Below are 12,500 nucleotides of genomic sequence, written 5' to 3'. Positions count from 1 at the left end.
TGATCCACCATCTGATCTGGATACGCACTGGATCTGGTGACTGCAGTGACCATCTGGGCTGGATACGGACCGGATCGGGTGGCTATGGTGACTGGGGATATGTCCCCGGGGCTCATCCAGGTGTCCGGCCTCCGCCGACGATCAGGGCCACATACATCATCTCCCGGCGCCGATCCACCATCTGATCCGGACACGGACTGAGAAACAGAATAGAAACAGACTAATATCAGCATAGATGCCATTCTTCTTATGATGTATCGAGTACATCATGTGTTATGGGGAGTGTTCCTGTTCCGGTTGATCTAATTAATGCAGCCTAACAATCCTTTAACGGATTTGAATAATAGAAGTGTATTAGTGTGTTATGTGTAAACCAGGTTAAAGAGATGTGTCTTTAATCTAGATTTAAACTGACAGAGTGTGTCTGTCTCCCGAACAGTGTTAGGTAGATTGTTCCAGAGTTTGGGTGCTAAATAGGAAAAGGATCTGCCGCCCGCAGTCGATTATCAAACGGCCAGAGTTTTGAGAACGCAGCAGACGTGGAGGACTATAATGTGATAAGAGCTCGCTCAAGTACTGAGGAGCTAAGCCATTCAGGGGTTTATAAGTAATTAACAAGATTTTAAAATCTATACGATGTTTGATAGGGAGCCAGTGCAGTGTTGACAGAACCGGGCATGTGGTCATACTTCCTGGTTCTAGTAAGAACTCTAGCTGCTGCATTTTGGACCAACTGTAGTTTGTTGATCAAGCGTGCAGAACAACCACCCTATAAAGCATTACAATAGTCTAACCTTGAGGTCATAAACGCATGAATTAGTATTTCTACATTTGACGTTGAGAGCATAGGTCGCAATTTAGATATGTTTTTGAGATGGAAAATGTTTTTATACAGTTTTACAGATGCTAGAAACATGGCTTTCAAATGAAAGATTGCTATCAAACAACACACCTAGGTTCCTAACGGATGAAGAAGAATTTACAGAGCAGCCGTCAAGTGTTAGATAGTGTTCTAGGTTATTACATGTGGGGGTTTTAGGTCTGATAATTAACACTTCTGTTTTTTCAGAATTTAGCAGTAAGAAGTTACTCGTCATCCAGTTTTTTATATCAACTATGCATTCCATTAGTTTCTCAATTTGGTGTGTTTCACTGGGCCGCAAAGAAATATAGAGCTGAATATCATCAGCATAACAGTGAAAGCTAACACCATGTCTCCTGATAATATCTCCCAAGGGTAACATGTAAAGCGTGAACAGTAACGTCCCTAGTACTGAGCCTTGAGGTACTCCATACTGCACTTGTGATCGATATGATACCTCTTCATTCACTGCTACGAACTGATGGCGTTCAGATAAGTACGATTTGAACCATGCTAATGTACTTCCACTAATGCCAACAAAGTGTTCTAGTCTATTTAAAAGAATGTTGTGGTCGATAGTGTCGAACGCAGCGCTAAGATCCAGTAGAACTAATAAAGAGGTACAACAGACACAGTCTCTATAGTGTGATATCTAGGTGAAAGAGTCTCTATGTGCTGAGAATTAACTGACTTCTGTGATATGAGGCGGCTAGCAGACGGTCGGTTTAGCCAGTCTGTCTGCTTCCTGACCTGGGCCCCAGTTAGTCAAGTACGAACTCTAAGATTATGTGCCATATTTCTAGAGAGAAGAGTGGCACCACCCTAGGAGGGATGAACACCATCTCTTTTCAACAGGTCAGGTCTGCCCCAAAAACTCGTCCAATTGTCTATGAAGTCTCTGTTATTCTGCAGGCACCACTTAGACATCAGCCATGAATCTCGTCAGCCCGGTAAGAGCATATTACAGTGTCTGACATCGTACTTGCAAGTTCACACACCTCTTTAACATGATATTTAGTGATCTCCGAAGTCGAACATCATTAGCGCCGACGTGGATAACAATCTTACTGAATTTACGTTTAGCATTAGCCAGCACTTTTAAATTTGCCAAGATGTCAGGCACTCTGGCTCCCGGTAAACAATGGACTATGGTGGCTGGTGTCTCTATTTTCACGTAGAATCGCCAATAACCAGAGCACTTTCATCAGGTTTCTCAGTGAGTGCTTCACTGAGTGGGGAGAACCTGTTTGATGTTCTGATCGGAACGGAAGAGCGGTGTTTTGACCCGCGACTAGGCCGCCTCACAGTCACCCAGCTGCCCTGCTGCACGGTCTCAACCGGAACCGAACAATGTACAGGACTCCCTGAGCTAGTCGCATCCAAAGCAGTATCTACAGCCCTCACATTCTTACTATCCTCAACTAAAGTTTGGATGCGTGTCTCTAATTCTGAAACCTTTTCTGTCAGCCTAACTATTTCCCTGCATTTATCACATGTGAATCCCTCGTCACCGACAGAGAGAGATAAACTATACATGTGACATGAAGTGCCAACAACAATAGCAGGAGAAGCCATTACTCACCATGACTGATGAATGATACCAACTTAACTTACCACTGTTGTTTGATGAACTTGTGAAAAACGGAGCGAGAGAGAAATGAAAACGGAGCGAGAAAAAAGAAAACAATAATAGGAGCGAATAGAAACGCGAGTGGAACCGTGAGTAACAAGCTAACCAGCTGATGCGCTGCACTCTCGGTTTTAAAAAGCGAACAATCAAGATTAGTTTGATAGATAATACCAGAAATATGGTGGGAATTAAGTTATATATTATCACTTTAAACATCAGAGAGTGAAAGTAAGGCAAAGATTCAATAAAAAAGCGGAGCTACAAGCGCAAATCTCTCAGCAGCACAACAGACAGGAACAGACTGAAGCAATTGATCACAGACCGAAGCGTGTGTGTGTGTGTCTTAGAGGACACACACACACACTACACTATTTCTAATACTACACTAATACTACACTATTTCTTAGAGGAGTTTCATCAAAGCTGACTAAAAGGGATCAAGGATGGATAATTGCGACGAACTTGATGAACCTGTGATATCTTCTTCAGGGCGAAAAAGGAAAATAAAACCTGAAACGTTTTCGTGGATCCTTGCAAAAGCAGCTTGTTACAATGATGAGGGAAAAGCTCTGTGTATTGTGTGTAATCACATCCATAATCTATGATCACAACAACAACGACGTCTGTCAGGCATCTACATTGTCATCTGAGGAGATTACAAAAATTAAGCGCGAGTTTTTTTTTTTAACTCTGTGAAATGTGGAGTTAAATGCTTTTGCTATAAAACAAACTTTTAATATGTAAAAAAAATACTTTCAATTAACTTTAATTTTGTAAATTGCCTGTATTTTAGTTATTTTTACTAGCTATTATTACTTAATCAAAACAACCCAACTGCAGTTTGATTGATATTACTTGGAATGCACAGTTAAAAAATGTGATTTCTGAAAAAAAAATGGAGTTATCAGTTTTTGCAAATGAACTCTTCATATATTTATGTATAATAAAATTATATGAGTATAAATATATATGTAAATATTTTCCAAATATATACTGTATGTGTGTGTCTGTATATATATATAACGATTAATCACGGTTATGCGCATTCAAAATAAAAGTTTTTGTTCATAAATGTGTGTGTAAAACATAAAACTGTCCAAAAGGTCTGATGGAGCTGAAGGCATGAGATATATTGATCGTCATGAGTGCATGTGTATCAGATCCCATCATCATCTCTGTGTTAGAGCTGATGTGAAGTGGATCTAGAGTCTGTGCTGTGAGTTTGAGTGCCAGTGCGTCAGAGATGTAAAAGTGTGTGTTTTATGATCACGGAGAGGCTTCTCTTTTACAGGGCTATAAATACATTGTTATTAGGTGTTGGGAGTGAGCTGAGATTTATCCCAACGATTAGCCGGCCCAGCATCCTCCTTCCATTAATCCACACACACACACACACTCGTCCGGCTCGGCCTAATTCTTCATCACTTGCTCAAGTAAATTATTTGCTATGGGGAGTTAATTATCCCTCATTTAAGGTGCATTTTTTAAGACATTGCTGAGACCTGCAGGTGCGTGAATCTTGAGTACTGGACTTAATTAATAATCATGAATCCTGCTGAGTGTAAGAGCCACCAGATCAAATCAGCAGATAAAACCCTCACCAGTGGATGAGTGACACCAGCGGGTCAGCTGTCAATCATCCGTCGCTCACTCGTCCACTAGGTGGGGCTCCTGCACTGATGATCAGCAGTGACCGAGTGCATCTCAATCTCTCCACAGGATCACGGATCAGCGCTTCGAGCGACTGCCCTACTTCATCTTCGGCGACTTCAACTTCAGGTTGGACTCCAAGCAGGTCATTGAGGTCAGTCAAACGCTCTCAGTGTGTCAAAAACACTCACGGTCTGGCCGTGTTCATAATAATACTGCGTGTGCTGTTGCTGAACTTTACTGCATAGAATACTTGTGTGACCTGATGCATGTGCTTAAATGTGCAGCAGAACACACTGCTTGAGTGCCTTACAGTAAGTTATAACACTTCCCTCAATGTAGTTCCAATACAATATATAGTAAATACGAATTTAATAATTTATATATTAAATAACAAATATGTAAAAAAAGTATCATATATTTAATTATTATTTTGAAATACTACACTATTTCATTAAATATCTCTCTCTCTCTCTCTATTCACACACATACACACATAAACACATTGCGCTTTAATGTATATATAACTATTAAATCATTATTATAAATGATAACATTTCCCACAATGTATTTCCAATACAATATGTAGTAAATAATAATTATTAATAATTTGGATATTAAATAAAAATGTTACATTCTAAATATATTTAAATAATTACATAGATTTAATAACACATTTTATAAATGTAATTATATATTATAAACATTTTAGAAATGTAATTATGTATTTAATCATTATTTTAAAATACTTCACTATTTCTTTACAATTTGCAAAATAAACATTACCCTAAAAAAACATTTTATTTCAGCTAGTTGTTAAGGCAACATATTATTTTTGTTTAGCTTTAAAAAAAAAACAACAACCTTAAAACACTTAAAAATTAAAGTGAAAACTAAAACTGCAAAAAAAGAAAACTATCTAAATTGAAATCAGAAGATATAAAAATACAATAAGATTCAAAACAACAGTATATCAGCATTGATTTCCAGTGTGCATTGAATTCTCCGATGAGCAACATTTACTAAAATGCACAGATGCAGCTCTAGACGCTGTATCCCACAATGCACTGTGCTTGACTTGACCTTCCACTTTCAGAGTGAGGAATGAACCAGATGAAATACGAAACGAAAGCGTTTTTAACATCATCTTTACTAATCATTTACTCAGACTGATAAAGTAACAGCGTTAAGACATTTGCACACAGAATTGGTCTTAAAATGCAAAATAACAGAATTAAAATGCAGGAAAACTCAACTTTTATAGCGTCATGTGTTTCTGTGAAGGGCCTCGCTTGTGTTTAAAGGCGTCATTAGCACACAATGAGTGTGAGAAAAGCCTCCTCACATAACAATGCTGTTGGAGGGCCGTTCAGCAAACACAGCTGGGCCCCTGAGGACCCCAATGAGTCGTATATGTGATGGCTCATTGTTCTCAATCAGGTCCTGTGTTTAGCAGGAAGGAGGCGTTGTTGAATTGCTGCTTGAGCTTTAACGATGCATGACGGATTTATTCAGACATTTAACATTCAGCACATCATAGTTTGATTAGTGCGTAAATGTAGCTGATATTACCCACAATCCTTTGTGCAGCAGAAGAGTTTGTTACTGTTGTTTTCTCCATCCATTCATCCATCAGGTTAATGGTTTTTATTAGCTGTCATAAACAAGTCACAACTTTTTATTTGATGCAGATATGAGTTGATGTGTCGTATTTTATAGAAGGCACATCTTGATTTGTTACACTGTAGAAATGAAAATGAAATGACAAGCTGAATTTGAACAGGAAAAGGGAACTTTAAATATTTATATTTGTGAAATTACGTATTTATCTGCACTTAAATGAGATCGGAGCGTGTGATTGTGTTTTAGGTAATGCACTGTCTTGCAAAAATCAAACCTTTTGAAATACACAGTAATTATATATATATATATATATATATATATATATATATATATATATATATATATATTATGCAGATCAAATTCAGCTTTGAACACAGAAATAAATTACATTTTAACAGATATTCACATGGAAAACAGCTATTTTAAACTAATAATATTTCATAATTTTATGCTGCAGTTTTGCTGTATTTTGGATCAAATAAGGGCAGCTTTGATGAGCAGAAGAGACTTCTTTAAAAAAAAAAAAAAAAACATTAAAAAAAACTTCAACTTTCCAATATAAAACTTTTGAACGGTGTCACACACACTATATTTATTAGAGATATGACTCTTTTTGCAGTGTTTTTTCTGGCCTTCAGGTTCATTTAAGGCTGATGTCTAATATACTTCTCATCTCCTGGATTAACTGTTTTACTTCAATAAAGTTTTCATCAGTAAAATGCACTTTGAGCTGCATGTAAATTATAGTTTAAGTTTAACAGGGTTAGAAAGCCTTTTCCCCCGGTCACTTACAATCTGGCTTTATATGCTGCTCATGATGGAAACACTGAAGTACAATTCATTACCTGCAGGAGGATCATTGAGATGCTGACGTGTGTGTGTGTGTGTGTGTGTGTGTGTGTGTGTGTGTGTGTGTGTGTGTGTGTAACCTCTGACCACACACACACACACACAGACTCTGTATTAGTAAAGCTGGTTTATGTGGGTTGTTTCACCTGTTTCTCAAAATAGATCCGCCACTCGTATAGACATCTGATTTAGAGATTTGATGTGTGTGTGTGTATTTGTGCAGCAGTGATGGTGTAAAGCACATAAACAAGATAGTTTGTGTGTGTGTGTGTTGGTCTGGCAGTGAGGAACTAGTTCAACACTTTAATGTCAATTAACGTCAGCCACACAATTAGTGTTGGGTCCGAGCTCGACTCCGATTGCGCCGCTGTATTGATTTCCCCCCCTGCAGTTTAACTAGAGATTGATTTACACTAGTGCACACTAATTCACAGCAGTTTATTCAAGCGCTCGCTAATGATTGTGCTTCTGCTTGTGCACCAGATTTAATAATGCAAATATCTAAATATCCTTACAAGAAGAAATTATACTATATTTATTTATATATTTATACTTCCATAAAGGTATTTTATACTTAATGTCTATGTCTCGTATGAATGTCTTTTAATTATAAATAGTTACAGTATCTCTGACTACATACTAGTAAAAATATATACTTGGAAATGCTATATACACTATATTATACTTTAACTTTATATTTATATTTATACATTTCATAATTTAAGACATTTATACTTAAAGATACTATGAATAATTTAAATATATATTTATTCATACTTATTCCATAAAAAGACTTGCTTATGGAATCCGTACCTCAGGGCTCTGTTGGTAGTGAATCAGTTTGTGTAGTGACAGCGGCGCGGCCGTGTGCCTGGACTCCAGTATATTTAAAATCCCTCCTAATTAAACTTAATAGAATGTAAATTTAATTTGTGGGAAAATGGCGGCCGTTTCAATCTCAGGATTGATAGAGGCCGACGGGCGGGTTAATTACTGACTTGATCTACTGAGCTCGTGACATAACTTGTGCTGCGTTTAATTGGAGTGTATTGGCTGGTTGATGGAGGCTCCGGCGCCCCCTATCTGCAGCGCATGTAAACATCAATCTCTCCTTCTTTTGTCCTCTGTCTGTCTGAGGGCCGAGCAGCATGAAATTAAAGGCGGGGCCTCGCTGTACATGACTGATGTAAACTACTCATTAATGAGCAGTCAGAGGCTCATAAAACTTTCATTTTTCAACATTTGAAGAGCTTTCTAATTGATGGCCTCACGCCAGTGTCAGATCAGTTTGTTTTGACACAGAAATGGAGAAAAACAATAAAACTGTGTGCGCGTGCACACTTTTCTGTTATATATTATGTCATGTTACTTTTTGTAGTGTTATGTTGTATGTTATGTTATGTTTTGTTATCCTACGTTATGTTACGTTGTTACATTTTGTTGCGTTTTGTTATGATACGTTTGTGTTATCCTGTTATGTGTCATGTTACATTGTCATGTCATGTTACATTACGTTTTGTAGTGTTATGTTGTGTTACATTGTTGCGGTTTGTTGTCATGTTACGTTATGTTTTGTGTTATCCTATGTTATGTCATGTTAAGTTATGTTGTTACGTTATGTTATGTTACATTTTATGTTGCGTTTTGATTTGTTTTGTTACGTTATGTTTTGTGTTATCCTATGTTATGTTTCCTCATGTTCCGTTTTATGTTACGTTATGTCATTTTATGTTATGTTTTGTTGTTACGTTATATTATGTTTTGTGGTGTTATGTTTCATTGGCCCAGTTTCACAGATGGGGCTTAGCTTAAGCCAGGACTAGGCCTTAGTTTTATAATAATTTTTAGACTTTTATAAAAATGCCTTACAGGTAAAGAAAACATTACAGGTGTGCGTCTTGAGACAGAACAATGGCACTGGCGTATTTTAAGATATGTCAGAGCCAGATAGTTTCAGTTGAGACCGCTCAAACATGCATTTTAGTCTGGGACTAGCCTGAAGCCTGGTCTATGAAACCGAGGGATTGTTTTGTTACATTGTTATGATTTGTTCTGTAAAGCTGACATCTTATGTTTTATGTTATGTTTTTGTTATGCGTTTAATGTTTTTTGTTACGTTGCTATTATTTGTTCTGTAAAGCTTATGTTCTGTTCTGTTATGTTGTATGTTACGTTATTTTAAGTTGTATGTTACGTTTTATTTTTCATTATTATGATTTGTTCTGTAAAGCTTCTGTTCTGTTTTTTTTAAGTAAACATGATAAATACAGTTCTTTACATCTTTTATCTGTGTATTGTTGAGTGTGTGTGTGTGTGCGCTGGCTTGCGTGTTTGTCCATATGCGCTTGTGTACATGCACACATGGCAGAATCTGTGGTGGATAGAGACCTCACAGCCGTCTGTGTGTGTGTGTGTGTGTGTGTGTGTGTGTTAATTCATTCTTACACAATAAAGCTCCATTTCATACAGTGTTTGTGCATTTGGCCCATCATAAATCAAAGGCGGCAGTGGCATTAAGTACACACTACATTAGTCAGGCTAATTAATTTTGGGACACATCCATCCATTAGTCAGTGGTCCTGCGTTTCATGGGACAGATAGAGAGACCCTGACGGCCGCTGTCAAACCAACCATGAAAATACACACGCACAAGTGTATCTTCACACACAGGCAAACACATCTGCGTTTACACACATCTGATCTCCATCCAACAGCGTCACACAATACACTCACACACCTGCTGCTGGAATCACTCTTTTGTAATGAAATGTAGCCAACTGACTGAATGATATAAACAATATAAACGGATGAAAATAATATACTGCAGCGGAGAGAATATCACAAACACTGAAGTAGATGGATGGATAAATAGATGAAAAGGTGGATGGATGGATGGATAAATGGATGAAAAGATAGGTGAATGGACTAATGGATGTATAGATGGAAAGCTGGGTGGGTGGATGGACGGACGGATAACTGGATGGATGGATAGGTGGAAATATGGGTGGATGGATGGATAGACTGATGGATGGAAAGATGGATGAATGAAAAGATAGGTGGATGGATGATGGATGGACAGACGGATGGATGGATGGATAAATGGATGAAAAGATAGGTAGATGGATGGACTGATGGATGGATGGATAAATGGATGAAAAGATAGGTAGATGGATGGACTGATGGATGGAAAGATGGGTGGGTCGATGGAACAATAGGTGGATGGATGGATGGATGGATGAAAAGATAGGTAGGTGGATGGACTGATGGATGATAAATGGAAAGATGGGTGGATGGGCGGACGGATAACTGGATGGATAGATGGAATTATGGGTGGGTGGATGGATGGATGGAAAGATAGGTGGATGGATGGATGTATGGATAGACGGACGAGGGATGGATGGATAAATGGATGAAAAGATAGGTGGGTGGATGGATGATAGACGGACGATGGATGGATGGATGGATAAATGGATGAAAAGATAGGTGGATGGATAGATGGGTGGATGGATGATAGATGGAAAGATGGATGAATGGATGAAAAGCTAGATAGATGGAATTATGGGTGGATGGATGGATAGACTGGATGAATGAAAAGATAGATGAATGGATGGAACAATAGGTGGATGATGGATGGATCGATGGATAAATGGATGAAAGATAGGTGGATGTATGGATGGACTGATGGATGGATGGATGGATGAATAAATGGATGAAAAGATAGGTGGATGGATCGACGGATGGATGAAAAGATAGGTGGATGGATCGACGGACGGATAAATGGATGGATGGATGGATGAAAAGATAGGTGGATGGATGGACAGATGGAAAGATAGATATGGATGGACTCAAATAACTGGATGGATGAATAGAAAGACGGATGAAGAGACGGATGGATGAGAGTAGTTGTAGTGGTTTGTTTGTGAGGGCGTTTGTTGCGGTGTGTGTGAGATCTGGTTTTCTGTGGTGGTTTGTGCTGTAGTTGATAAGGAAGAGTTGCGTAACGATGTGTTCATTCTCAGCACAATGCTGCTCATCGTTCAGCGTTTGCTCCAGATAAACCCACATGATCTCTGATCTCTGTCCCTCCGCGTGTTTTTAACAGCGCTAACAAAGAGCGTCACACATCACGGCCGAGCGACGTGCCTTTAATCAGAGCCTAATTAAAACAGAGAGAATGAAGAACAGCCCCAGGCTGTTCCTCTCACAGCCTCATTAACAACAGGCCGTTTGAGCGCGCTCCGTGCGGCGTGGCGAGGGCTTCGCCTGGCACAGAGAGCCTTACGCCATCATGACTCCATTCAGAGTCCTTCTGCTGCTCTTCACACGCACACATCTACAGCTTCCTCATAAACAAACCTTTAATAAAATCATTTATTTTATATTTATTTTATTTTATGTATTTTTTATATTGCATTGTTTATTTTTTATATTAGTGTATTATTTTACTTTTTATCTTATTTTTATTCTATTTTTATTTTATTCAAATTTTTAATGTTATGTTAGCTTTTAAGTTGTTTTATATATATATTTGGGTTAGTGTTTTAAAAATTCTTTATTGTTTTACTTTTTATCATATTCTTTATGCTATTTTTATTTGTATATTGTATCATATTATTTTATTTTTAGTTTAGTTTATTTAACTATCTTACTTTGTATATTATATTGTATATATAATAATTACACTTTCTATATATTTTTAACATTTTTTGTTTTCTTTTAGTATAGTTTATTTTACTTTATTTTATTTACAGTTGAGTTTACTTACTATAAATTGTTTTATATATTTTATTTAGTTTGTATGATTTATATTGGTTTTTATTCAATTATATTTTTTATTTTATTTTATAAAATTTTAGTTTTATTTTTTATTTACTTTAGCCTTTTTTTAATATAATTTTTTTATTTAATTACACTGTTATATTTATTTTATTTTACTTAAATGTTTTTATTTTTTCATTTGTTTTCATTGTTCTTCTGTGTGTTTGATTTTGGCTCCATTATATATTTGAACGGTTCATTATGTTTAGCTGCGTTACATTATCACTGAGTTTTGTTTGCAGGGGTTGTATGCTGTTGTGACGTGTAGCTGCATCAGAGTTGTTGCGATCAGGCCTTTATCTCAGGTTTTTCTCACACATTAATCTCAAGGTCTGATCCTGCGGGATTGTCCGTTGCGTGTCAGCGCTGGCATTTGGGCTCCTCTCACTGACTGACATTAAACACAAGCGTCCCGCCGCTCGCCGTCATATTTAAGAGAGCCATTAAGTGGCACATTGAGGATTCATGGCCTCTCGTCTTGAACTCCTCCTGTGATTTATCTGCTGTATCGGCTTTTGTTTGAGCGCAGGATGAAACCAGTGACTGCTCCAGCATCTGTGTGTGTCATCATGTGCTGTAATATATACAGAAATACAGAAATGCATCCGTCTGTGCTGGGTTTTAGTTGTTGTCTACAGTATTTAAACCTATTAGACAGACGTGCTGTTTTTATAAGCTGTAACATATAATCAGATGTTCATTCAGTTATGAAAGCATTTCCAGGTCAAAACCGAGATTAAGACACTTCAATGCCTTTATTATCACTATAGGCTATATTTACAGTATTTATAGTATTTACATCCATGTTTTTATAGTTAACTAAAACTGAAACTAAAATTAAAAACATGAAAGGAAAACATTTGTTACCCAAAATAAAATAATAATAAAAAAAAATTGTTTCAGTAAGTTGACTAATTTGGTAATAATAATAATAATAATAATTATTATTATTATTATTATATAAAATTATAAAATATAAAATGTTTATTTACAATAAATGACAAAATCGCAACAAAATTAATAAAACTTCTAAATTAAAATAAAACAATTGACTAAATAAATAATTTA

At 36.9% G+C, this 12,500-nt stretch overlaps 1 protein-coding gene across 2 annotated transcripts in view; it reads left to right on the top strand.

The window, feature by feature from the left end:
* inpp5a (inositol polyphosphate-5-phosphatase A) overlaps positions 1-12,500 on the top strand; it is a 187,527-nt gene that overhangs the window by 125,638 nt on the left and 49,389 nt on the right. For both annotated transcript variants that reach the window (XM_079439461.1, XM_079439462.1), the window contains exon 9: positions 4,212-4,296. In XM_079439461.1, coding sequence (XP_079295587.1) covers positions 4,212-4,296 — 85 coding nt within the window. The remainder of the gene's footprint in view (positions 1-4,211; positions 4,297-12,500) is intronic.

Source organism: Barbus barbus (genome assembly GCF_936440315.1).
Source record: "Barbus barbus genome assembly, chromosome: 18".
Classification (NCBI taxonomy): Eukaryota; Metazoa; Chordata; class Actinopteri; order Cypriniformes; family Cyprinidae; genus Barbus; species Barbus barbus.
The sequence above is the reverse complement of the archived record's forward strand: the minus strand, read 5'-3'. Positions and strand labels throughout refer to the sequence as shown.